This window comes from Nipponia nippon, unplaced genomic scaffold (genome assembly GCF_047370975.1).
Source record: "Nipponia nippon isolate SJK-2023a ecotype South Korea unplaced genomic scaffold, ASM4737097v1 scaffold_5, whole genome shotgun sequence".
In the NCBI taxonomy this organism is placed as follows: domain Eukaryota; kingdom Metazoa; phylum Chordata; class Aves; order Pelecaniformes; family Threskiornithidae; genus Nipponia; species Nipponia nippon.
In genome coordinates this window covers 52,383,709-52,410,356 of record NW_028262369.1, presented here as the reverse complement: position 1 = coordinate 52,410,356, position 26,648 = coordinate 52,383,709, and the positions used below count along the sequence as shown (strand labels likewise).

The 26,648-nt window shown below is 51.2% G+C and overlaps 2 protein-coding genes across 5 annotated transcripts in view; one reads left to right on the top strand and one right to left on the bottom strand.

Annotated features, from left to right (window-relative positions):
* The window catches only part of TNN (tenascin N), a 36,373-nt gene extending 24,771 nt beyond the window's left edge, over window positions 1–11,602 (top strand). For both annotated transcript variants that reach the window (XM_087733872.1, XM_087733873.1), the window contains 9 exons: window positions 500–763; window positions 2,164–2,427; window positions 5,030–5,160; window positions 5,690–5,822; window positions 6,674–6,825; window positions 7,950–8,046; window positions 8,717–8,884; window positions 9,418–9,581; window positions 10,157–11,602. In XM_087733872.1, coding sequence (XP_087589998.1) covers window positions 500–763; window positions 2,164–2,427; window positions 5,030–5,160; window positions 5,690–5,822; window positions 6,674–6,825; window positions 7,950–8,046; window positions 8,717–8,884; window positions 9,418–9,581; window positions 10,157–10,303 — 1,520 coding nt within the window. In that variant the 3' untranslated portion in view covers window positions 10,304–11,602. The remainder of the gene's footprint in view (window positions 1–499; window positions 764–2,163; window positions 2,428–5,029; window positions 5,161–5,689; window positions 5,823–6,673; window positions 6,826–7,949; window positions 8,047–8,716; window positions 8,885–9,417; window positions 9,582–10,156) is intronic.
* A 2,576-nt stretch (window positions 11,603–14,178) lies between these two features.
* Window positions 14,179–24,951, bottom strand: KIAA0040 (KIAA0040 ortholog). 3 transcript variants are annotated; one of them, XM_087733935.1, is made up of 2 exons: window positions 24,623–24,951; window positions 14,179–17,725 (listed from the first exon to the last, which is right to left on the bottom strand). In XM_087733935.1, the coding sequence occupies exon 2, from the start codon at window positions 17,612–17,614 to the stop codon at window positions 17,282–17,284; it is 333 nt and encodes a 110-aa protein (XP_087590061.1). In that variant the 5' UTR covers window positions 17,615–17,725; window positions 24,623–24,951; the 3' UTR covers window positions 14,179–17,281. The 3 variants fall into 3 exon arrangements, with proteins under 3 accessions (XP_087590061.1, XP_087590059.1, XP_087590060.1); XM_087733933.1 differs by lacking the exon at window positions 24,623–24,951 and adding an exon at window positions 23,769–23,828; XM_087733934.1 differs by lacking the exon at window positions 24,623–24,951 and adding an exon at window positions 18,611–21,562.
* Window positions 24,952–26,648: the final 1,697 nt, after the last annotated feature.

Sequence of the window (26,648 nt, the reverse complement as noted above, 5' to 3'; positions counted from 1 at the left end):
AACAACATTGTAAAGCTGAGTGTCTGAATCAATTGCAAGCTGCTGCAAATGTTTACAAAACCCATGCTCTAGGTCAGGGATTTGCTGAAGGAAGATGAGTAAATGCATACCTGGGTCATCCTGATCTCTTTAACAAAAGAGCTTTGGTTGTTCTCTCACTTTCTGGACAGATGACACCTATGTGAGCTTCAGAGGCTTGTGACTGTGAGAAAATAAGAAAGTAACAATATCTTGCTTTGCAAAGGCTCTCTTCTGTCCAGGTCAGGACTGGCTGTGCTGTTCCCTCGGAGAGCTTCTGTAAGGATTAAAGACAGACCCCAGTCAAATCATCTCAGACCTTGATACCACCCAGCTTTGCGGATCCCATCAGTGTGTGATCAGAAATAGGACTTGAAAAAGGAAGAAACTGGCAAAGCCCTTGAGGGGAAGGAGTGTCACGGTGTCACAGTACAGCCTGACTATGACAGCCTGTGTTCTTCACTTTTAACTGTCTCTGCAGAAATCGACAGCCCGGCTCACCTGGTGACTGACCAAGTGACAGAGGACACAGCCACCATCTCCTGGGACAGGGTTCAGGCTCTCATAGATAGGTACATGGTGAACTACACCTCTGTTGATGGTGACACAGAGGAGATGGAAGTGGGAAAGAATGAGACTACCACTACTCTGACAGGACTGAAACCTGGCATTGAATATGTCATCTTTCTCTGGGCAGAGAAAGGAACCCAGCAGAGCAAGAGGATCAGCACTGGGGCAGTGACAGGTATTCCAGAGAATCTTTGTGCTTCTACATGATACTATGCTGTGGAGGTGATCTCAATTTCTGGCCTGTGGCAGAGCATATACTAGACACTGGTTTATCTTGTGGTCACCTATGATGTGGGGACATCCATGCTACAGGCACCTTCAAGCTTCAGATAGAGATGGTGCCAAGTCTAGAGAACTTCTATGAACTAATGACTGCTCTGTTAGTTCAGAAACTATCAGGTCAGTGTGAGCTTCACAGCACTTTGCTAAAGCACTGTGGTCCTCACTTACCAGCTTTGCCTGCTCTTTTTGGTTTTCATGTATGCTGAGCTTGGCAGGTGTGGCTGAGCTCTGCCCCACAGTATACACTACTGCTGTTGAATCCTGCCTAAACTTAGGATGGTTCAACTAGTGTCACTGATAAGAACAGTATTTATCAATGAATCAAGACTTGGAAGGAAACCCCCTATTTTAATCGTCTTCTCCCAAAACATGAAAGGGTAGCAAATGGTTTGAGCCTGGATAAAGTCTCTTAACGATCAGTAGTTCCCTTTTTATAATCAATGTTTTTGCTTATAGAAGTTGCTGCTTAGCTAGGCTGAGGACTGACTGATTGGCAAAGGACACTGCTAGCATTTCCTGGGAATGAGGGAGAGATGGGGTAGGACACAGGTCTCCATCCTGATTAGCTTGCAGCCAGATGTGGTGTACTTCATCTGTGTGTGGGCAGGGAAAGGAGGCAAGCAGAGCAAGAGGGCAGGCACAAACACTCTCATGGGTGACCTGTGGAAATCTTGGGTTGTGATTTTGCAGCTGTGGAAGGAGGGATGTAGCTTCACACGGTGAATTAGCTATGATTATGTTCTCCTTTGGCCACCTCTTTTTGCCAAGGCCTTCTTCCCTCGGTCATGCTGTAGAGAAGCGTTAACCTTGCTGGCACCTCACGGCTCAAAAAGAGATATTTGTCAGGGAGACTGATAAAGGGGAGCAGAGTGTTGGTGCTGCCTCAGTCTCTCACATCTTTTTCTTTGCCTCAGTGTACCCTGTGTCGGCCAGGACACCAGGGCTGTACATGCTCCCAAATAACTGGTCTAATGGATCTCTCTAGAGGCTGTGCCAGACCTAAATTCTTATGAACCTTAAATTTCAGTTGGACCTTCTTCTGCACAATCATTCTTCCCTGTATCTCTGCTTGATATTTCACTCCTGAGGCCTCTGTCTTACTCCAGTTCTGCATTGTCAATAGCAAGCATGGTGATTAGCCACTGAGACCCAGTAAAGCTACAGGTGAGTTAGTCCATGTCATCCTTCGCTTCCTGAGGGTAGGATCATGGGCCTTTAGAAAGCAAAAGTTTTCAGGGGAACATGTGTGTCTTTTAGTTACCCACGCTTTCTACTCTGTGCTTTATTTTTTAGAAATGGACAGCCCGAAGAATCTGGTGACTGACCAAGTGGCAGAGGACTCAGCCACCATCTCCTGGGATAGCGTCCAAGCTCCCATAGACAGGTATATGGTGAGCTACACTTCTGCTAGTGGGGACACCAAGGAAATAGCAGTGGGGAAGGACAGGACCATTACCACCCTGCCAGGACTGAAACCAGGCATGAAGTACACCATCCATCTCTGGGCAGAGCTGGGAAGCAAGCAGAGCAAGAGAGTGAGCATTGACACACTGACAGGTAACTGTGGGCAGGAGGGAAGTGAAATGGCATAGAAGGACCCTACTCCCTTGTTATTTTACATTTCATCATTTCTCTTCACATTAGTGGGTAATGAAGATCTACAGTCGTAAACCCATTCTGGAGACTGAAGTGCGTGAGTATAGACTACCATAACAGAGACTACTATTATAGAAGAGGCAGATGTCATAATACAGGAGTAATGACAGCAGATGGTACCCAGCTTATTTCACTAGTCCTTAATCAAAAGCATGTAGTGCTTCATGTGCTGCTATCAAGCCTAACAATAACAGAGGTTTAGCAACCGAAGTTAAACCAGTTTAGAACTGAGGACAGTTAAAAATAATGGCCTGCCCTTTGACTTGTGACCTTAGACTGGTCCTAGGAGACTGCCAAGCAGGCTTAAGTCTGTCCTGTTCAGTCAGCCATAAGGATTATGGTGTACTGGGAACATTTCAGGGTCACTCCATATCCAGCGGCCTTGCTAATGTACTTTTCTTAGTTTACGGATCAAGCTGGTGTGAGACAGAACAGTTGAAGCTTGGATTTAGGGCAAGATGCCAAGCAGTTCCCCAGTGCTTACAGAGGTCGAGGGCAGCTGATGGGGACAAATGGAGATCTCTTGAGGCCAAAAGACTGACCCTCTCTGGAACTGGAAATGCAAGGAGAGTTTCAGCGAATTGAAATGTTGGGTTTCTTTGAACTGGAATGAAAATGGAGACACCTGGAAATTTCACATGAAGTGAAACTGCTGGCAGAAGGAATGCATTTAGCACTAGTAGGGATACCTTTGAAATATCTGCACAAAGAAAAAAGTACTTTTTTTTTTTGGTGTTATATTTCCAAAAGTAATGACACCTCTGCTAAAATAATAAAACTTCTGAGGGGAAAAAACCCCGCATTTTCTTACTCAAGGTAATGGATGATTATTCCCTAGCATTCAGACTGGCTGCGGCAGGGAGCTGTTCTGCGGTGGTCTCCTGCGCCCAAGGAAACTGCTGACTGGCCTTCAAGAGCAGTGCTGTGAAACTGTAGGACTCTCTCTAAGGCTGCCCTTCCCATCCCTTGCTTCTTGTGACAGATTTGGTACCTTTTAGCTCCCTCTTCTGTCCAGCGGGAGGTATACATGTAATGAGCTACTCAGAAGATTTCTGTGTCGTTTTATTTAAAGCAATTGTTTAGTGGTCTTCCAAATGAAGCATGAGTTCATTAGATAATAAACTAATGCTTAACTCGGAGTCTAGTGAAAGGTGGTCTTCAGTTATAATGAATAGCCAGTGTTTTAAACAACATGCTCTGTGAATGTTGGTGTTACCGTCCCTGTTGTTCTCCTTATATTTGGTGTTTTCATTTCTTCTTCTTTGCCTTTGTATCTGTTTTAAGCAGTAACCCTGTACACAAGGAGTGCAGTGTTTCCTGGAAGAAGCCACACTGCTCCACTCTTCTCATTTATCTAAGATAGACGTAGCTTGGCCTTGTCTTCCTCCATGGCCTTTTCACAACTGTAATATTTCACTGATGTGTTATAATCGTTGTTATGATTATCCTCATAGCACCCTTTAAGGTCTAGGAAGTGGTGTTGCCTGTTTTATGTGGAAAAGAACTGAATCAACAGACAAGTTAAATGACATGCCTGTAGTCCCACAGGCAGGTCTGTGGAAGAGCAGGGAATTGAGATGAATTATTCAGTTATAGTTTGCTCTAAACTCAGGTGTACTTCAGGGTTGGAGCACTCTTCCCTGAAGGCCAGCACTGCCCACCAAGAACCTTCTCTCTAAACCTGGAAAGCCAGACAAACCTACTCCTTAAATTGTTTTCCTTAAGATGTTCCCAAAACACAAGAATATAGCAAGCACAGGGTGAAAATTAGAAGAGGCTTCTTCCATTGTTAATTCCAACTGAGCTTTAGAAATTGCTTTTATCCTGAGGGAAGCACTACAGTCCTGTTGTGGGTATCTCATAAGACAGATGCTTTTTGACAACTGCTGTGAACTGGCATTGCTTAAAAATAATTTTGTTCTCCTCATGCTGAACTTGGGCAGTCTGACTGCGCAGGAAAAGTCTGGCTAAGCCTTTGATGTCAGTGAAGGAGCTGGTGTCCCATATACAGCAGAGACTAAACAGTAAAGCTGTGGGCTTCTTTGTATTCCTGCATTTACTAAAGAAAGCTGAGGCATGACAACAATAAAGCCTGTGAAGTCATTCTTCATCTGCAATAGGGAAACAAGGGGTAGGGGCTCTCAGCAGGCCACACGAGGGCCATGCTCCAGGACTGGGGCATAAAGCCCAAACCTGACCTATCTGTGAATGCTCCCCAGAGATGAGCCTGATGGAGACTTCTCAGGCAGACATGTCAGGAGCTCCTGGGCCCTGTACAGTTGAGCCAATTGCAGGGCTCACAAAACATCCCAAACCAGATCTGTAGCAGACCCTGCCATGTTCGGTCTAGGCTTCCGCTGCTTCTTGCTAGCTGTGAAGGTCACTGGGTGACTTCAGTAGTTCCCAGTTAACAGGATCAGGCATTGAAAGCTCAGCCCAAGCCCTGCACTGCAGTTGCTGTCTTTTATTTATGCAGTGGGACTTGAATTTTCTTTTTCAATAGAGATTGATCCTCCCAAGAACCTCCGTGTATCAGATGTGACTCATTCTACTGGCGTAGTTACCTGGACTCCTCCTGCAGCACAGATTGATGGCTACACGCTGACCTACCAGGGTCGAGATGGCACGAGCAAGGTACAGTGAATTCCTCAGCCCTGCAGACCCCACTGAAATCACCCCTATGATTGTGGACTCTGCCAATTGGGTCTTGTGGGTATATGGACCACCGAAAAACAATTTTGAGGGGGAATCTATGCTATCTACGGTCCAGGGAGGGAGAGCTTAAGGAAGGAGATGTGCTTCTGTCATGAGTAGAAGCTGTGGAGGGACTTTGTGACAGTAGAACGCCTCTTCCCAACAGGTCTTCAGGTGCAGAGAACATGTTTGCTTCTTCACGTCTCTTTTCTAACTTCATATTACCTGGAAGGGCAGCACTCACTGGGGACAGAGTGTCCTCAGTGGCCTAACAGTGTTTCGTGAGACCTTGCCCCAAATCTTCCTTCTGAGGAGATAAGCTCCATGTCTCAAGGATATAGAATGAATGTGCCTGTCTGAACTCTACAAGAAAAGCCTGTAAATGCATATGGAGTTTGAGGCACTGTGGTCCAGAAAAGCTAAATGCTATTCAGAGTTGAGTTAACCTTTGATCTGTTTTATTTGGCAGGAAGTACAGCTGGGCCCTAGCGAGCAACGGTTTGTGCTGGAAGGACTGGAACAAGGAGTGAGGTATACCATCTTTGTGATGGCCTATAAGGGAGATCACCAGAGCAGAAAGACAGACAGTACCTTCTCAACAGGTAGGATTTTGCCTTGGGTGTTGCACTTTTTCCTGTGCTCTGCAGCTGTTGTACTTTATGGTAGAGGTCACAGATAGAGTTCGTGTTCTACAGATGCACTGGGAAACTATGTAATCAGAAGCAAACTATCTAGCGAGTCAATGATGTGTCTCCTGGCTGGGAGTCCATTCCAAGCCACACCATCTGGAGGCTTGGAAACACAACAGGATAGTGTGAGTGGAGCTTGCCCACACTGGTCAATGCTGCTGGCAAACAAAGCTGTCGGACAAAGCCTCTTGGTGAGCTGCCAGTGGGCAGGAGAGATGATGATACGCTAGAGATCTTTCTGTACCATCCTGGTAATGGTAGAGCGCAGCTGTTTAAGTACTGTCGTGGCACTGGGTAGCTGCCCAGGTTGTTTTCAGAGGTCAGGAAATGTACACCAGAATGGTAGCAAATCAAACAAAAGCTCACGCCAGCTTGCTGTGGGAGCCTCTTCTACTGTGCCAGTGCCCACAGGGCATTGCCAATTGTGGACAACTTGTGAAATGCAGAGAAATTAAAGTCCCTGTTTACTGGCACTCCCACCTTCACAAACAAGGGCTCCTCTTCCTGCTCTCACTGCAACCCAGGACTGCATCTCTTGCAGCCTGTGGGGACCCCATCCACGTGCCAGCTCCCAGGCAGTGGGGAAGGCTGCCAGCAGCAACTTGCTGGTGCAGCTCACTGCGTGAGTGCACAGTCTGGGCTGCTGGTTTCTTTACTTCTCTTCCAGTTCCATAGTCCTTAGGAGATTGCTAAGGGTGTGAAATGCCCCCTCCAGCTCTATGGCCTGCTTTGCTGACATGAAGTTCTGCTGTCTCTGTTCTCAGTTAGCTTCCTCTACCCGTATCCCGCGGACTGCAGCCAGACGCAGCAGAATGGAAATGCCTCCAGCGGCATGTACACCATTTACCTGAATGGGGATGAGAGCAGGCCGATGCAGGTGTACTGTGACATGACCACTGATGGAGGTGGATGGATAGTGAGTGATTCTCTGCTCCTCTTTGTTTTTTTTATGAACGTAATCAAGTGGACCTGGTAATGGTGTTAGCTGAGGCTCCCTTTGCTCTACTGTACTGCTGTCTTTCAGCTCCTGCCTTGATGGAGTGGCATGTTTCAGGAAGGGTGGTGGATGCTGATGTACCCCCTCAGACTGTCAGTAGGAATGCTGTGGGAGGCTGAATGGCTCAAAGGGTTTTTCATTGTTTGGTCGTCAATGCCACACAGGCTTATGTTATTGCTGATGGAGGGTAATGAGTGAGTTATGACAGCTGCCCTCTTGTGTTACCTCTATGTGTTACCTCTTGCCAGTAGGGTCACAGGAGTTGTATATGAGGGTGCATTCAGCCTTGCCATAAGATGAGATAGTACAGCTTAGCTTAACTGCCTTTCATAATGAGTTAACTAAGCTATATTATCTCATCTTGACCACAGTATAAGGTTACATATATGGACAGTTAATGCAGTTCAGCTGATGCCTGTTAGTATTTTAAATGCTAGTGCTGTAAGCATGCACCTGGACCCTGACCACACAGTAGTTGTTGAGTGGCTCAAGGGAATCTGGAGGCAGAAGCACAGATGCTTTGAGGTGAGGAATGTGTTTGAACATGAAAGAGTGAATCAGAGGTTCTTTGATAGCTGCCTCCCTAAAAGACCAAATAAAAATATCTTTATTTCCTTCTTCACCTTTCATTTTCAGTGATAAGTGATTTTAGTCACTGAAATAAATCGCTGCGTGTTACTGCCCAAGTCCCTCTGATCTTGGTGAAGTTTAGAAACTCACATGTCTCTGTGGATCTTGTCCCTAAGTCTGCTTTGTCTAAGTGTTTAGATCATGCTCAGATTTGTGCTGTCTATAGGCATTTGTGGAAAGTAAACTGTAAAATTTGCACAACTAAGTATTCATCCCAAGAGCAGTCAGAAAATGGAAATGGATTCCTGTGTGTACCATGCTCAGGTGCAGTGTACCATCAGCTAGAGTTGTCTGTTCCTGCTTGCTTCACCTTTTTGTCTGTGTTTGAATCAGGATGAGCATTTCTGACCCCCATCCTCCTTGTCTCTCCTCAGCCTGTTGTGAACTCTCACACAGCAATCTTTGCTTTGCAGGTGTTTCAGAGGCGGAGCACTGGCGAGCTGGACTTCTACAAACGCTGGAAAAATTATGTGGAAGGCTTTGGAGATCCCACTGGGGAATTCTGGCTTGGTACAGTACAAGGGTGTGACCAGTGAAGAGCTGAAGATTAGCTTTGTAGAAGCACCTAAATGCTGAAATATCTAACTCCCCAAGCCTGCAGTCTGGAACTGTCAGCTTCTGTGTCTTCCCTAGAAGTGCCAGTGAAGCACTGAGTGATCTCTAAAGGCCCTCTAAGTCTTTCCACTGGCATGTTTGTGCTTTGGAGTAGTCTCAGAGCAAGCCAAACTCTGGAAAGGTTTATTTCAGGCTTGTGTTGTTTTCCTATGAGTGGAAAAATAAATAAATTGCGTTCGTAAAAAATGCAAAGTCCAGGATACTACACAAAACTTGGTGTATTAGGTCATTTTTTGTTCTGTTAGAGAACTCTGCGTGGATCAGAGAATCCAGCGCTAAATAGGTCGAGGTCTTTGGAGCAAGAGTCTTTAAATGTTCTGGGAAAAAGTTGCACTACAGCCTGTCTTGTGCTGGTTTAGGCTGTTTGTTTTGTCTGATACTGCTGTCTCTTGCCAGAAAATGAGATAAGACAGAATAAACTTGGCAAAATGTCACGACAGTATCAAGTGGGAAGGACAGAGGCAGGAGATAGCTGATTTAACCAAAATCGCCACAGGGTGAGAGTCCAGGACTGCAAGGGTGAACAGGCTTTTCCCTTTTAAGAGTAATTCTTTCTTTCTTCTAGGTCTTGACAAGCTGCACAATCTCACAAGCAGCAGCCCCATCCGCTATGAGCTCCGGGTGGATTTGCGGACAGCCGGTGAATCTGTCTATGCTGTCTATGACTTCTTCCAGGTTTCCTCGAGCAGGGACAGATACAGGCTGTCGGTGGGGAATTACAGAGGCAATGCTGGTGAGGAGTGCCTCATGCTTGTGCTGTCTCTGCTTCGCAGAGGGGAGCAAATGCTGGGACCTGTGTAATTGTTTTGCCAGTAGCGTGGGAGCTCATTAGGTCAGGTTAGATCAGATGTGGTTCTCTTTGAGGAGAGAAGTCTGTACTTCCTAGGAGGACTGAGGAGAGTGTGCCCACAGGCCCATCTCCTGCTGAAGACAGGAGAAAGAGTTGCTTTTTCACAGGGAAGAGAGGGCTCTGTAACCAGTGAAACACCAGCTGAAAAGGCACCTTACCATTGCCATTGTGTCCATAGTCTTCCACTTATGCTTTAATCTCCTCTTGCCATAAGGTTTAGACCTTCAGCTGGGGGGATCCAGCCCTTGGACATGCCTTCTAATAGCAGCCCTTTAGAAATTATGGTCCAGACCCATCCTGTGCTGTTGCTTTTCCCCTGACAGGCCTGCTCTTTTCTGCCTGAAGAGTGTATAAGCCCTCAGGCTGAGCAACTGTAGTCTCTTACTCCTGTTCATGTCTTTCATCCCCTGCCTTAGGGGATGCGATGACCTACCACAATGGCTGGAAGTTCACAACGTGGGACAGAGACAATGATGTGGCTCTCAGCAACTGCGCTCTGACACACCACGGTGCGTGGTGGTACAAGAACTGCCACTTGGCCAACCTTAATGGGAAATATGGGGAGAACAAGCACAGCGAGGTGAGTGGCAGAGCTCTGTGTGGTGGTTAGCTCTTCTCCCTAGCCTTGAGAAAATACATGGGGGGGATGTCTCTCTTTGGAGCAGGAGAGATTGCCCAGGCTATCCTAACTCCTTTCACTTGAAAGGAAGATGATCCATAAGAAAGCTTGTAGCTCTTACTCTGTCCTCCCTGGATCCAAAGGACTTGAGCTCATGGCCCCCTGATTCTTGTGGGCAGAGATACTTGAGGTGGAGCTGTCTTGATTTCTGAGGGGAACACGTAAAGGAACGCTCACTAGGATGCTGGCTCACTGTCTCATGTAGCCTATACCTTGGCTGTCAGTGCATGCCTTGGTGTGCATCTCATTGTACAGGCTTATTTTGGGCTTGAAGATGGCTCAGTCCTGTTGTGTTCCAAACTGGATAGAGATTTGATTTGTATTAGGAGTGTCTGGAAGACTGATGATAATTACAGTCAAAATCTGGTGAACAACAGTGTCTCTGTTTATGGCAGGGCTAAAGAGGGGGGCAGTGGTAGACTCCTAACACCTGCTTTGGGTGCTTTAATAAAAGAAATTCCTTGGTCTTTTCCCAGGGGGTGAACTGGGAGCCATGGAAAGGCCATGAATTCTCCATCCCTTTTACTGAGATGAAGATCCGTCCTCAGTCTTCAAGTAATGAGCCAATCCTGGGGAGGAAGAAGAGGTCTCTATCAGGGAAGAGGAAGAAGATCAGGGCTTAAATCGAACTCTATGTAGGACAGTACCCAAAGATAATGATTCAGTATTTCTTAACAAAGTTAGATTCAGACAACTTTCTCCAGTACATTGGAGACAATCATTGACTGATGTGCACTCAGAGACCTCTGGACCTGCAGCCCAGCCTGCTTCCAGCCTTTGGAGCTCCTGATGGGTGATCTGTCAGAGACTGGGAGGGGGCTTGTGGGGAGCATCCAACTTGTAGCTCACCTGGTTGGCTAAACATGACAAGGACCTGCTTGATCCAATGTATGCAACTTCTATGAACTTTCCATAAAACAAGTTTTAACATATGATGTTGTTTCTCAAAACCCAGGCACTAACTCTTCTGAATTCTGTCCTTTTCTGGTGCCATCCACTTCAGACTTCAAAGAATTAAATTTGATCCCACTAAAAAATAATAACTCCTTAAGTTACATCAGAGTGAGCTTTCCTGAGACCTTCCCCTCTCCCTGTCTTGGTCTGTGGTCATCTTTTTCCTTTCTCCTCATAATTTGGGGCACACTCCCTACTCTTCCTCCAGTCAAAGATCTGGCGTTTGGGAAATGTTGTCAGGCTGCTGGCAAGGCTCATTAACCCAGGTGAGGTCTGTGGTCTGGGTCCCTCAGCCTCCAGTATTGCATCTCTCTAGGTGATTTGCTCTATATTTTGTTTGTCTCTTCTTGTCTCCTAGTCCAAAGAAAAGCCTGAGGAGACATGCAGTGAGTTAATGTTTACATTCCTAGGTGAGGCCCAGAACAGGGTGAGTGTAAGGGCTGTACTCCTCCAAGCTCTGCTCACCATCCCAAGCCTGTCTCTGCATACCGCTTGCCTAAGAGGCCACTTACAGACCACGAACAAAATTCTCTATGCGACTGTCCCATCTGCCACCTTCTGCTTTTTCATTAGCGGTGTGGTAGCTAGTGATGCTGAAATGATAATGCTTGTCATCTGCCTCAAAAATGAACATCTCTGAGTTAAACTAATCCTGCATGCTCTCCGTCAGGCTTTTCTTTCAGGCTGTCTGCAGATTCACGTGGGCCCCAGTGCATGGTTTCACATTTGGCTGCTTTTTCTCCTCACAGCCGTAACGGTGAGTTTTATTTTCTCTCCCTGAGCAGATATTAAAATTCTGAACCACCAGCTATAGCCAGGGAAGAAGTATGAGCTCACCAAATGATGCTTGCTCAAAGGCTTCCTTGTCTGAGGAGATTGGAACGTGATTGTCCTATGTCTTAATGGCCTTTTCTATCCCAGTGCTAAGCTGAGTAATACATTTTAAAGAATCCTTCCCAGACTTTGGGGAAGCAATAAAATTGCATATAAAGGAGGTCTTAAAGTATTTCTGTCTTCTTTGCTTTGGGTGGCAGAATTATTTTTTTTCCCCATTTAAACTAAGCCTTCTTTACGGAGATGGAGCAATACCCAGGCCCTTAGCATTGCCAGAGCAATGTGGAAAGACTGGGGCTGTGAAAATTAAGTCTTTGGAGTCTGCTCCAAAACAGGGATGGGGACACTGTGAATACTGCAAAGTGATTCACTGATCTGTGGCTGCTAGGACCTGGCTGAGGAGAGCTAGCTGGAGAGCCGTCCCTCAAAGGTGAGTACTAAATTCTTCATAGTACTTTCAGGGCTGTGCCTCTTGCATGGGTGGACAGGCAGAGACTTGGTGAGTTGTGTTAGGATATCCAAGCCCCAGTATGGGGGAAGGAGGAGACTAATGGAAGGAGGAGAGGAAAGGAAAATTGCACTTTAAGTGTTTTGCAGGCTCTGTGCTAAGAGCATGAGAGGACAACACAGGAAAATGATGAGGGTTCTTTACTGTGGTGAGGTGATTGCTCCCCATTGCTCACTTGTCTGTAGGCAAGGACCACGGTTCACTGTGTTGTTCAGTGAAAGGGCACAGTGTAGACATGAGGAAGGGGGGACCGGAGGACTAGGCTCACACACAGCCACTCTAAAAGTAAGTGTATGCTCTAAAAAGCAGCAGGCGTGATTGTGCCCAGCAGCTCTTTCCTGTGCAAACATCGGAGGCAAAGCACGATTCCCTTCTAAAGCTGAATCTTACCTGAGAGCAGGGAATATTCTCTTAAGTAGTATGAGCTTTGTATTTCAGAGAGAAAGGCAAATGAGACACCTTTATTTGCAGTTTCTGAGGAGGGCTTACTTGTCTCTCTTAATTATGGGCCCCTCTTTCACCAGGAAGGGCAGTCAAAGTGACAGTGGCTGGAAAACCATTGTGGGAAGTCAGTATTTCCGAACAGCCACAGGATGGCATCATCTCTTCATGCTAGTGCAGGAGAAACTTCCCTGTATCCAGCTGACCTCTGTGGAAAGACCTTTTTGGGGTTAACCAGAGCCTGTGCTCCAGCTCTGGAAGCTGGGACTGCTCAGATAACGTGGTTTGTTTGCCTTCAGGAACTGGCTGTTCTGGTTTCAAGGCTCAGGCTGGTTGGGGTAGTTCCATTAAAATTTCACATCCTCTTATTACCGTTGTTTTGCTGCTATACCCAGCCCTGTAACGGTGATGTGTAGGGCCAAAACAGATTCTCAAAACCTCTGCCTTGCCCTGAGATCACTTAAATTTTATAGCCAGTGAGGTTTGCAACATGCCCAGGGGGAGAATTTGAGTCCCAGAAGGTTCCTCTCTGCCTTGGCATCTCGGTGTTGATGCCCCATTGCCGGGCCCCAGAAGCCAGGACTTCTCTGTTGTGATACATCTGGGGTGCAGCACGGCCAGTGCTGCTGTGGGGGACCCCAGCGAAATGCTGCTGCAGGGGGAGAGGTGGTGGCTTCTTCAACCACCTCCCCACCGTCCCCGTGCTTACCCAGGAGGAGGAGGCAGAAGGCACGCTTCTTTCCAAAGGTGTTGCACTCTGCATGGTGTAATGAGGAGGGAAGACAGGAGAGTCTTGCTGCCCTGGGCACTTGCTTGGAAAGCAGCAATGTTACTTCTGGTCCCTGCTCTAGGTTTGTTGGCTGAATAAATAGAGGAGCAGTCAGTGAAGATCCCATTCTCCCCTCCTAGTGGTGTTTCAGGGGCCTGCAGGGACAATTTCTGCATCTCCTCAATCCCTCAACTTGACCTCAACCCATTCCTGTTTCTAACCTGGGACCCAGGAACCTCCCCTTCTCTCTGCAGCCCATGCTACCCAAGAATGCCTGGCCCTGAATATGGTGCGCAGGGTTGCCATCTGGAGAGAAGCAAGGTGTGCACTACTCATGCCTTCCCCCAAAAAGTGCATCTCTGCCATTTCCAGCTGCTCGCTGTTGCAGTCCTGCATGCCTCTTACCACCAGTCTCCTCCAGAGCCTCAGCTCTGTGGGCAAGGGGCAGCTTGGTGCATCGCCCAGGTGAGAGGCAGACTGAGTTCTGCTCTCGTGGAGGGACAGCTTAGCGGTGCACGATTTGGAAAGGCTCTGCCCAGCAGAGATGTGCGCCCAGTCCCGTTATGTGCCCGACGCAGACAGCTGTGAGAAGCTGCAGACACCGTGAAATACTTGTCTGATCAAAACCAACTGGGGTTAACTAGTCCATGCTGCTGACCCTCAGCAAGGAAAAACCCCTCTGCAGCCCACCTCCCGCAGAGCAGAAACGTGGCTTTTCTTCTTCCCACAACTTTTTTGCCCTTGGGGAAAGGTGCTTGACTGTGTTCATTAACAAGGCGCGGCCATTAAACTTGATTAAGCTAAGCTGTTTCTTTAAGAAAATGTCTCTCAGAGCTGCACAGCTGGCCCCAGGCACAGACTGCACAGCCCTTGCCCTCTGAGCTCTCCTGGTGTCTTATCTAGGGCCAGGATGCAGATACAAGAAAGATTTCCCCACGAAAATAAACACACAACTGAGAGCTAGAGACATGGCATTTGTTTGCAGTTTAAGAGTCATTTATTTTTGTTTTAAAAAAGAAACACTGCAAAAAATATTGTGTTTTTTTTTTTTCCCCCTGTTGCAGGGACTGTTTAGGAAAATAAAAGGTTGATATTGAAATGCAGTTGTGGGGAGGCAGCGCAGAGGCGTCTGGAGAGCGGGGACCCACGCAGCAGAGTTTCTGTACCGTGCATCTCCTGCCGCCTTGTTAGTGTGGGTGCTGCGGGGTTGCTGCTGCCTGGCTGATGGGTGACAGGTCCTACTGCACCTCAGGCTGCCGCTGCTCTTTTGCTTTTTTTTCAAGAAGCAGCTGATTCAGTGGATGGTTTGGTTAAAACAGCAGCCTTTGAGTGAGTCAGCCCCTCTGCTTTATGGGGTGCAGAGGCTTGGACCATCCACTGGTCAGACGGATTAGGGCAGGGTTGTAGCCTGGTCCCTCCCTGCCCAGCCCAGAGGTGGTTTGAATGATGATTTCAGGGAGCTCTTGAAATTCAGACCTGGCTCTGAAGTCCTAAAAGCCTGGATCGGAGATGTTGTATGTGACACAACACAGATGTTTTCTTGACAGCTCTCTGGTTCTTGTAGGAATCAGTTGCCCTTGCCTGAAATGTTACTCGCTAACCCTTCTGGAGAAGGACCTTCTTGCAGGCAGCCACTCAAAGCCCGGCAGCTCCACACCAGGTAGGCTGTACTCTGCTGGAGCTGGCTGCCTCCGTGCCCCTGCTTGTTCAGGTAAGCCTCTGGCCTCCCATCGTGTTTCCCTTCACTCTGATCTTTTTTTTTTTTTTGATTCCTCCAGGCAGCACCGCCCTTCCTCTGAGGCTGTTGGTGCCTCTGGATTGCAGCAGGAACACCTGTGAGGGCAGCTCTCTTGCCCACGGGAGGAGGCTGCTTTGCCCACCTGGTGAGCTCGAAGGCAGGAGGGCTGGGAAAAATACCTGCATGGGGGAAAGAAGGGAAGGAAGAAGGAATAATACAAGTGCAGTGCTGGTTCTCCAGGGTCCTGGCTGGACTGGGGGTTTGGGACACAGACCAGAGCTATTCCTGCATGTTTCTCTCTAGGTGTGGCAAATCCTAATTTTTTTATAGCATTACATGTTGCTTCCTCTTTTGGAGGAGAAGGGAGTCACTTCTTTCAATGCTAACAAAGCAAGCTGGAAAATAAGGCACATATGGGGTCAATTTAAAGGGCTGCGTGAGGAGGAGCCTGGCTTCCCGGCTCTTACCAGCACAGCCGTGCGCAGCCAAACCCCGTGATGCGATGTTAACATCACTGCCCTGTCCAAGTTGGACAAAACAGGCTGCGCTGGGACTGGGTGGCACAAGCGGCAGCCTCTAACCAGTGGCTTTGCCCCCCCGCCGTTGTGTGCCCCGGGAGCCGGGGGAAGGCGGCATCGCCCTTGCCGGGGCTGGAAGCGGTTGTGTCCGGCAGCTCCGTCCAGACTTGCCCACGTGGGTTTGGCTGCTTGTCCCCGAGATGTCTGGCTCTGGCTGGCAGCTCCGGACTGCTCCAGCAGCTTAAGAAGTGGAAGAAAGTGGGAGGAAAACATCCAGCGTACAGATGCAGGGCAAAAAACAGATGTGATCAGGCTTCTCATCACATGTGTGCATCCCTCGCTGGCAGAACAAGCTGGGGAAGACAGAGCCTGGCAGGGCAGAGAGCGGGGGGGCAGAGGAGACCCCCAGCTCCTCAGGAGGTAGGCTGGGCATGCAGGCACAAGGTGAGCAGAGGGTCAAAACCAGAGTAGGAGTGAGAGCTGTGTGTGGTCTCATTAGCTGCTGTGCCCGGTCGAGCCATCGCACGTCCAAGGGAGATGAGGATGGAGAGGGATGCAGGGTCCAGCTGTATGATGCACCCCTGGGTAAGGGATGACTGTGGGCATGAGCTTTACTCCCCTCTGCTTCTACAGCACATCCCAAATCCCAGAGCTGTCCGGCTTGACAGCCATGTGTGGCATACAGAGCTGCCTGCATGGCATCAGCTGGCGGCAGCATGTGCTCGTGGGTCTGTGTGTATCTAATGTGTGGCATAAGGGCTGCAGGGAGAGGGGACGGCTGGGAGAGCACAGGGAAAGCACACTTTTCCGTGCTGGGAAAGTGTGCTTGCTGCTTCCATACTGCCTCGGTGTGCCTAGCCCCACAACAGAGGGGCCTTTGGTCCTGCTCTTCTTTCGCAGTCATTCAATAAATAACTCTAATGCCCGTAGCCAAGCCTTTACACAGCCTCAGCTTGCGTTTCTGCTCTTGCAGTAGCGTGGTGGGCTCTCTAAAGGCAAGTCTGCATAAAACAGTCTTTCAAGGAAGATCTTTTTTTAAGTGCTGGTGCAAAAGGGCTGGTCTCGCAGCCTCCTCTCTCCTCCCTGCCTCTAGCCTGGGTGGCAACACGTCCTTCTGCTTTGCTGCTTAAGATGGCATCTTGAGGTCTCTAAGGTTGAGCTGAGGGCATCTGTCTTCAGATGTTCTCAGTTGCCTTTGGTTTGGTGGCCAGGGAGATGGCACATCTTTGAGCTGTGGGGTAACTCTGCGCTCGGCTTTTTTTGCATCTGCAGCATGAGCTGGGTTTGGACGGAGCCTAGACAGTCAAGTTGTGCCATCTCCGCAGCAGGGCAAGCACAGGAGGCGTGCCATCCATGTTTGTGCAGCGGGCGCATGCAGGCAGCTTGGTCTCCGAGCGCACGTGGTCCTGTGCACCCTTGTCTGTGCGATGGCGCGTGTGCTTGCACATGAGTGCAGAGGGAGAGCCATGCACACAGTTCGCTGCATGCCAGGCCACTGCGCGTGCGTTGTGCTCATGGCGGGAGGTACGTACGGCCCAGCGGCAGGTCACCCTTGCGTGCTCAGCGGGGCACGTGTCCGCATGCACGTCTGTCCTTTGCAGGGGCTTCTGCCCTTGGGCACACACTCTCGTGGTGGGGGAGAAGGGGCTTGCATAAACCTGTGCCCGACTGCCTTGCTCTCTGCTGGCCCTTCAACACACTGGTTAGCTGCTGGGCTCAGCCTCTTTTAAAAGTCACCATAAAGTGGCAGCAGCTTTGGCATCTCCTCACCCCTCATAATGCACAGCTGAAAGGACTGGTGGCATCTCAGAAGGGAGGGCCTGAATGCCCTCCTGTCTGCTAGATGGGCAAGGACGGTCTCTTGTCCAGCAAGAGCAGCTTGGGCTGAGCAGAGATCCACAGGTCCTCTTCGTCCTTCTTCTTCTTCTTCTTTTTCTTCTTGTTCCTCTCGGCGTGGAGCTGCCCGTTGCTGCTGGTGCCACCTTTCTTCCCGCTTTCTCCTCTCCGGCTGCAGAAGCAGCAGTGGCAGCAGATGAAAATGAATGCAATGAGGACAACGAAGGGCAGACCCATGAGCACAGCCAGGCAGACGGTGTTGAAGACGCCTTCCTCATGCTTGGTACGGATGAGCTCCAAGATGGAATTAAAGAAAGAGCTGATCTTCTGCTCCATGTTGGTTCCTGGGCAGGCTGCCTGTGCTGCTCACTCTGCTTGAAGGCCCCTTGGGATATGTTCAGCTCCTGTAAGCAGCTACTGGGCTCCACAAGCGTCCTTGGATGGTGCCTGCAGAGACAGGAAACCACATGGATCAGGTACCTGCTCCCTCAGCAATCTTCTCCATGGAGCTGCCAGCACAGCCGAAGCCTCAGCAGGGCGAGAAGTCTGATGCCATAGGGGACCAGGCCATGCTACTGGCCACGTCCCTTTGGGCATTCCCATCTGAGAAACACAGCCTCCCAGCCTCTCCTGGGGTTCATTCCTGGTGGTGGGGATGGGAAAGGAAGGCTTTGGTTGGGCATCCCTACTTGCCTTGGCATCTGGCTGAGCTGCCCCCTGGACATACATCTTAACCCTCACTTGGCAGCCAGCGCATGGAGCCTTTATAGCCCTTTGTAGGGCTTGTTTCTTAGCAGAGAAATCCTCTGCAGGGGGAGCTTTACTGTCTAGGAAGGGACTTGCCTGGTCCGGGCAAGGGACCACCGCGGAGAGTGGTACCACTACCATGACAGTTGGCACTCAACACGTCATGGGTCTCTCCTTACCCCCGATCCACCCTGGGATGGGGTGTCTGGTTTGGACAGACCATTTCTCATGGTCCGCTGTGGGTCATGCAGCAGGCATGTCCCAGGACGGGCAGCTGAGCTGCTGCAGGCAGTGCACTGCCCTGCGTCTGGGCAGCGCAGAGGCAAGTGCGCCTGTCCCAGGCACCGCGCTGGGGTCCAGTCCTGCCACTCTGGCACCTGGGGCACTGCCAGCAGGTTTGGGGTGGGGGCTGTGGTTAAACCACCTGGATTTTTGATGGGGTCTATGGTCAGTGGGACTCACAGGCTGGTAGTCAGGTCGGTGGACCCTGGCGAGCACCTCCGTGCACCCGGAGCTGGCCGCAAAGGTGGCAGTGGGGGAGGACGAGGGCTGGCTGGGGATGGAAGAGCCTCTGCTGTGCCTCACCTGGGAATTGCTCCAAGGGTTGGGTAGGGCTGAGGAGCATTTCTGCAGCCTGACGTAAGGTTTTCCCCTCCCTCGGGGAGGAAGAGGTGCTGCTTAGCAGCAGGGCTCCCGGGGAAGCCCTCCTGCAGGGGCAGGGAGCTGCTGCTTCTGCTCACGGCTTTCCTCCTCTCCTGGGGCCAGGCAAAGCTCCCGGGGGTTGTGAATAGGGCAGGGGGCTTTGTGCCGTGAGTTTGCAGTTCTGGTTCAACATGAGGGTCACTACATTATAGGTTGTGCAGGTGAAGAGCTGGCAGGAGCATTATCAGGCTCTAATACCATGTTTCACCCTCGCTTGGCATTTCATATCGGAGTCTGCCAGCCTTTGGATTCAAGCCCCGCAGCCTCCTGAGGGAATGCTGAAATCCCCACGTGCACAGGAGGGGAAGCTGAGGTGCAGTAAAAGGAAAGCCAACACCTCCATGTAACGAAAACTTAAGAGGTACAGCCTGAACTCCACAGGTGTCTTGGAGGGGTTGCTCCACTTGTCCCCTGTGACCACTGACTCCTTGGCTCTCCCTCTGGCAGCTCTCGCAGATCCCGGGCGCCGCTAGGTAGGAATGGGAAGGGGACCCAGGCTGGTTTCGGTTAAAGCCTCCTTGTCCATAGCGCTACCGTTCCTTGCTTTGAATTGCATTTATTGCTGTTGCAGCACCTGCTACGGGATGCTCTCTTGTACTGAGCGTTTTGGGAGCTGGGCCCCTGTCCCAAGCAAAAGTATGCTCCGGTGCCACTGTGCATCCTCCCACCTCGCTTTAGCATCCTAATGAAGACCCTACCTCCTAATGAACAGCAAAGCTGCCTGCCTTGCCCGAAAAAGAAGCCATGAGTCCCACCCAACCCTAACCATAGCCCTCGCGCTGCTGCCGATGCCCTGGCTTTCATACCCAATAGCCAAGACCCCAAGAGCCGAATCCTTCAGTGTAGATGCTGAGGTCTCAATCTGGGACTCCACAAGTGCTCAGATCCTATGTAAAGAGAAGGGTTGATCCTCCCCACCTGTCGCAGAAACAGACTGACCACAGCGAATTTACTGTTTCGATCTGCACAAGAGCATAGCTGAGCTGGCCACAATTTGCTGTGGTTTCTCTTTTGAACATAAGTGTGGGAAATGTGATAAAAATGGACGTACAAATATCTGTGGGTGCCTTTCTGAAAAGCTCCCATTTGAGATTTACAAAATGAAACACAGAGCTTTGGGAGGTAGTTTGGACTTTGGATGAACAAAGGTGTTTGTAGCTAATATTTTATTGCTGGATTTTTGTCCAGTCTGCTGCATCGCTGGGTGGGGTTTTTTTGGAGGTAGACAAGCAGGATTGTGGGGATGCCAGGCATGCACCCAGGAGGGAGGGATGGTGCTGCAAGAGGTATAAGAACCTTTTCCACCCCACCTCTGCTGCCGAGCAGCTTCCTGGCCTTGGGAAACCGGCTGCTCCCTGCATTGCCTCATTGCCCTATCCGGCAGAGGACGGTGATATCACTGCCGTCCTCACCTGAGAAATCACAGGCTACCAAGGAGGGTTCGGAGACTTGAAATGAATCCCATCCGTCCCCTTCCTACGCCCTGCCCGGAGCTGGTGGTGAGCATTACAGATCTGCTTTTGCTCCCAGGGGAGATGAGCGAGGGCTCTCTGGGTGCCGGTCTCTGCTATCTGCCGCCCGCAGGCATTACAAGCAAAGGGCAACGGGGGGGAAACAGTGAGGGCCACTTCTTAAAACTGCTCCTTGTCCCAACCTTCATCCTCACTGAGGCCTTTTTTTAGGACAGCTGTAGTAAAGGTTAAACTTCAACACAAATAAACAGAGCGGCTTTTCCTCAGCCTGAATCATCTGTGTGAAGCAGGTTTGCCATTTATCCATAAATATCCTGACAGCTCATTATCCAGGCAGGAACACTGGATGCCTATGATACACTTCACTCCAAAAAAGTAGTAAAAAAACCAACCTCAAAACAACAACCGCCTTATTTCAGACAAAACAGGATGTACAATTTTATTCCTGCTCTGAGCTGCTTCATATTTATTGCCTCTAAACTTCTAGGGAGGGAAGGAGGGCTGGAACTTCCTCTTAAACTTGTAATTAATTGTTTGCAGAGAAAAAAAAAGGAAGGGAAAAAAAAAAAAGCAGCAGAGTCCTTTGAAATGTTTCCACTTTAAACCGGAGCCGCACAGGCCCTTGCTGCTTGTTCCTGGGAACTGCCCAGGCGGGGACGTGCAGCCGCGCTGGGCAAGCTCAGAGCAGCAGGGATGCGGCCGAGCATCCTTTGGAAGGGGAAGGCAGAGGTAGCTGCCGCTGCCCTGAGCGAGCAGTGCCGAAATCCCAGGGCCACCTTTCAGCACAGCTATGCAGCTGGTTTTCAAATGCCTTTTTGGTGCGTGCACCATGTTTTGTTTTGTACACGAAGGGATGTCTGTGGGCTAAATAAAGGGGTTCTTCAGTTTAATATAAAAAGAAAAAAAAAGAGGAGGGGAAAGTAGAAAAACTGGTGCCTTTTGAGCCACAACTCCAAGGGTAGAGGGGTTACCCAAGGCCACCCATTTGTCAGCTAAAAGTCTGTTTGCACAGCGAGGAGCTGCGTTTAGGAAAAAATCCGTGCTGCTGCTCAGTTTGGTGTGACAGCAACATCTCGCCTTAGAGAGAGGATGAACACGGAGAGCCGCACCGGGGTCCACCATGGGTGTGAACCGGGTACTCAACGCACATGGAGCTGCAGCTGGGAGGCTGGCTGGTTTTTTGTGTCAAGGTAGGGGACCAAAAAATGAGGCCAGGGAGGCACTGGGAGACAGGGCAGCATCTCAGGGAGGGCTGCTAAACGCCCTGTTAAATGAGCTCCTTGTTTTTGGGTAGCTGGTGCTGGCAGCGAGTCAGGGGAAAGCTGACATGGTAACTTGCTTGGGAAATCCTGTGGCCAGGCATGGACGGCTCCATCTGATGGCAGCTCTGCACAGCTGGGGTTTGTGCAGCTTCTGTAAGTTTTAATCGAATTTGGGCGTCCAACATGAGGTTCTTTAATCCATGTTGGCTCTGAAGGAGCCGGTTTTCAAGGGTGGGGAGCATCTGTCACTCCTACAGAGTTACGGGTGGCTGTGGGTGGAAAACAAGCTCCTTTTGAGGGCCAGCTTGGGATGGCACCGCCAACCATTGGCGTGCATGGTTTGCCTGGCTGAGCTGGGGGAGTAAAGGCTGCCAGCCTGAGCACGGGGAAATCAAAACAGAGGGGTTGCCTTGGCAATGCTGTCTTGCCCACATCCTGCATGCTGCACAGCAACCGCGGTGGCTGGGGATGGAGGTAAAGTTTGCAGAAAAGTTGTAGTTGGCTGGAAACAGGGGGCAAAGGGCTGGAAACTGCTACGCAGGGTCACTGTGGCAGAGGGTAGAGAGCTGGAGATGTTTTAGGACCTGATTTTGCAAGTTAAGGCGTTTAGGCTCAACTCTCAACAGGCTCTTATGTCTGCGTGAAGTCCTCTCCAGCCTAGCAAAGCTTGACCGGCTTCTCTTGGCTGACATGCAGCCCAGCTCAGGCGGGAGCAGGGCTGCTCTAAGGTGCTTCTCCCTACATCCATGTTGAGAGCAGGGGCAGCTCCGGAGGACAACTGACCTACAGCCCATGACCTATGAGGTTTGGCCCCAAGTACTTCTAGGTTATTTGAACTCCCCCATGCTCGGTGTCCGGCTACAACTGAGAACTTGCAGAGGTGCCACGAAAGCATCTGACTCGCGGCCTCCCCCACTTCCTCAGTGCGGGTGAGACCTCACTTCGTGCAATTGATGGTAAGAGGTGCAAAGCAGGAATCACAATATTAAACTCGATCATTTCCTTCTCTTATTGGCTTTATATCAGCTTTATACCCCCTTTCCACTGGCAGGGATAGCTCTGGGTCAGGCTAAGAGAGGCTAACTTCTCTCTGAGAGCCTGCAAGCTTTCTGATACAGTGAGCACAGACACAGCTACGCACGCACACACAAGTGACACCCATTTTCCCATTTGCACCTGCAGACTTAAGGGAAAGCTGGATGAAACCTGACACTGAGAGTGAGCAGTTTCCTTAGCTGGGATTGCACGTTACTGTTTTGGAAATGGTGAATAATAAGTTTTACTGCCGGTCTCCCAGAACTCGTAGCAGGCTCGAGCGACCTTCCTCAAACACTAAAAATCAAACACCAAAAGCCACCACCCAGCAAACAAAACCAACCAAAGCTTCATCTTACTCCCACGGCCATCAAACCTTCCAGCCAGAAGCCGCACATAGATGCTTTCATCCCCTAAAGGGAGCGATTTGGAAAGCTACTGATATGAATGTTGGATAACAGGATTAAAGTGAAACTATTTTGCAAGCTGCTGCCTGGAGCCCACTCTGCCATCGCCATCTGCACACGCGCAGCTGCCGTCGGCCCCGGGATCGGTGCAACTCCTCGCCAAAAGACCAGTTTTGCTTTCAGAAAAGCACGGATGTCACCCCTGACGGCACCGGGAGCTCCTCTGAGCCACCTCGGTCTCCTCTGCAGCCTGGCACAGCCAGCGCTGCCTCCCCGGGGCCGGCGGGCAGCCCCCAGCCAGCCCACCCACCGCCCTCCCCGGGGTGGATCGCAGACGGTTTTGGCTACAGGAGGGTCAGGGGGCTGCAGATCCACCTGGGCCAGCCCTGCGGCTCCCCAGGGGAGAAGTAACAGCGAAAGTTGTTGGCACAGCCTTACCTCTAGCTTTCGGGACCCGAAACCCCTGGTGCTGGGCAGGCCTTCTTCTGCCAAATGTCCCCTGAGAGGTGGCTGCCCTTCATCGCCATTTCTCAAGTGCCCCTGTCCCCACCCGGCTCTGCCAGCACCTGCCCCGCAGGCTGTGCCGCGGTCCCGCCGGCCCTGCCCAAGCCCCGACCCCAGAGCCAACCCCACCGCGGCGGGCAGCTGCCTGCGCTGCTGCCCGCGCTGCTGCCCGCCCGCGGGGGTACGGGCGGCAGAAGATGTGGCCTTAAGAAAAACCGAAAGAAAAGCCCTGGATCTGGACAAGACAAAGCCAAGGATAACGCCCGGGGAAGCCCAGCCCGGCTGGGCGATGCCCGGCGGCTGCGGGTCCCCCCGGGACCCCTCTCCCGGGGACTCCCCCCGTCCCCGCCGGCCAACCTACCTCGGCGCCCGCGGCCCCTCGCTCGTCCTCCCGCCCGCCCCGGCGGAGGCTCCCGGCGGCCGGAGGAAATGGGACGCCCCGTCCCGCCTGCCCCCGCCCCCGGCCCGGCCCCGCCGCCCTGCCTGCCCCACCTGGGGCTCCCCGCCGCGCCCCGGCCCCCGCTGTGTGACCCCCGCCCCCTACACAGCCCCAGAACGGTGCGGGGGGATAAGGGGGGACCCCGGCGCTTCGCCGGCGGCGGGGTCCGCGGGCGCTGCCGGCCCCGGGAGCTCAGGAAGGGCTGGCGAAGTTGGAGTTGTTTAGTCTGGGAAAGAGGCGCGGGGGGGAGGTACAAAACCAGGCCCGAAATATGCCAAAAGTTGCTGGGAGGAGGGAGGGAACAAAGCGTTCTCCCTCGCCGGCAGGGAGGCCCGGGCTTGGGCGCAGCAGAGGTTTCCCCAGAAGCTTTTTTGGGGGGTTGCGGTAGGGGCTTGCAGGGGCGGCGATGCCGCTCCTGTTGGTGGGAGGCTTTGAAGGACAGGGCGGACCTCCAGCTCCCGAAACGCAGCGCCAGGGCTGCCACCCCGCACCCCGACGCCACCGCCCTGCCCCGATGCCACCTCCGTCCCTGGAAAGGGGACGCTGCCGCAGGGCGGGAGGGAACGCCCCGGGGGCCGCTCTCCCCCACGCACAGCACCCGGCAGAGCTGTGGGTGCTGTGCACCCATGGAGATAATAAAGGATGTTTCAACCCGAGGAAGGCCCTCCAGGTCGTGCAGGGGCTGGATATTTTCAAAATTTGATTTTTCAATTTGGATTGCCGCCCACCCCACCCCACTCACCCCCGCAACCCACTCCCACCCCGCCAGTTTTCACCTGCTGCTTTCTATTTCTTTTTTTATCTCCGTATGAGTGATATCCAGGAATCACCAGATCCCAATTGCTTTCCAGTCCAGGGCCGAGCGGTCTCCACACAGCATTGCGATGTTGACAGCCAGGCAAGCTGTGACTAGAAACATGTTTTGCTGGAATTTCTCTGGCCAACTTGAATCCTTCTGGATTGCAAAACCCCTGCGCTCGCCCTCCTTGCCCTCCTTCATGCTCCGGAGCCAGCAGCTTTGCTTTTCCGCTTCGGCCTTGGTGCTAACTCGTTGGGCTGGGGTAGTTGGGCCTGCCCGACCCTTTGAGGCTGCTGGAAAACAGCCCCGTGCATCCGATGCTGTGCCTCATCAGTGCCAGGAGCAGAGCTGCGGTGGGAATATGGCGAAGGCGGGGTGGAGGGATGGAGGCAAGCTGCCTGCCAGCCCCGGCTGCCTCCACTGCCCTCCCTCCTGCTGCCTTCATCCTAGTGCTGGGGCCAGAGGGGTGAGAGACCTCAAGAAACGCATGTTGCAGGCTACAGCTTGTGCTAAGTGCCTCCTGGTAGCCTTTTGCAAGGTGTTTATGTGCTGCAGGAAGTACCAAACATTTTTTACCTAAAGATTTGCTGCTTGTTAATGCCAGGAAATTTTTCCTTGGTTTTATGCTAGAGGATGGAGATCCCTGGGCTTTGCACCATGTTCATGGCTCACCTCATCCCAGCTCACCCCTTCCCAGCTCACCCTGTCCCATCTCACCCCATTTTGGCCCACCTCATCCCAGCTCACCCCATCCTGGCTCTCCCCCCTCGCTGAGCTGCAGCAGTCCCCTCGTTTGTGGGTACCAAATCCCCCTCATCACCCTACAAAATTGCCCTTCCTGGGACACACAGAAGAAGGCACCTGGGTGCTGGCAGTCACCTGGGGGACACCCGGCCACTCCACAACACCAGATAGTGTAACATCACGTTTGAAACCACCCTTACTAGGACTGCCTGGAAATATTTATTATTAGAGGTCCCTAAGGGCAAGTGTGGCTGGAGGTATTGGGCTTGGGAGCGCCTGGCCCCAGGGTCGAGGGGGCTGAAAGCCCTGCCCATCCCCAGTGTGCTGCCGCGGCAGTGGCTGGGAGGTTTGCTTTGTTCCCTGGGCAAACAACCCCTCTGGGGCTCGGTGCTTTCTTGTTGCTAATTTAACTTGGCAGAGGCCTTGCCAAGGGAGGAGCTGCTGGTCTGGGCACCTTCCCTGGCTTTTTGGGGGCCCCTCTGAGCATGGTGCTTTGGCACCCGCTTGGCTTTGGGCAGGAGCATTGCTGCACTCCTCTGACGAAGCGGTGGAGCTGGTAGGCACTGATAATGCTGACCTTGGCATTTAAACCTCTCGTGATGCTCCTACCCATAAAAGAGAGTGTTGATGCCATCAAGTGTAGCAATACCATTAAACCAAGTTGGGAAGCATTGAATGGACTTAAAGAAACTTAAAATTAATGCAAGAATATACAAATATAATCAGTCAGACCACAGCTCTGTCCAGCCTGGCATCCTCTTCCCCACAGTGGTCCATAGCGGATGCTTTGAAAGAATATAAACACCATTTGATGCTTGACCCTGTGGTTGTCTCCTGCAGCGAGGAGTTCCACGGCTCCTTCACATGTGACGTGGGGAAAAAAGTACATTTTGGAGTGGGGTTGAACCAGCCATCTCCTAGTTTTGTTTGGCATCCAGCGTATCTGGGCTCTAAGGGATTGCGCTTTGTTTTTCAGAAACTTTAATGGGCAAGAGGAAGCCATGACTCACCCACTGATGAATCACTGCTGCTCCAGATTACAAATCTCTCTGCTTGCTGGAGCCCCTCAAGCTGAGGAACTGATTAAGCCCGCAGGAGACAAGCTCCTGTCACATCATGGGATGTCAGTCTGAGCCCAGGCTTGGTACCAGCTGGAAATCAAATCCCACCTCCAGCCCCTGTTTTCCATCCATCCTTCCCAAACTCCTTATTTCCATGCGAGATCAAAGCCTTTCCCATGCTGAAAAGCCCTCCTGATA

Coding starts and splice junctions, on each gene's coding strand:
- KIAA0040 (XM_087733935.1), bottom strand. CDS start 17,614: ATGGAGCAGAAGATCAGCTCTTTCTTTAATTCCATCTTGGAGCTCATC.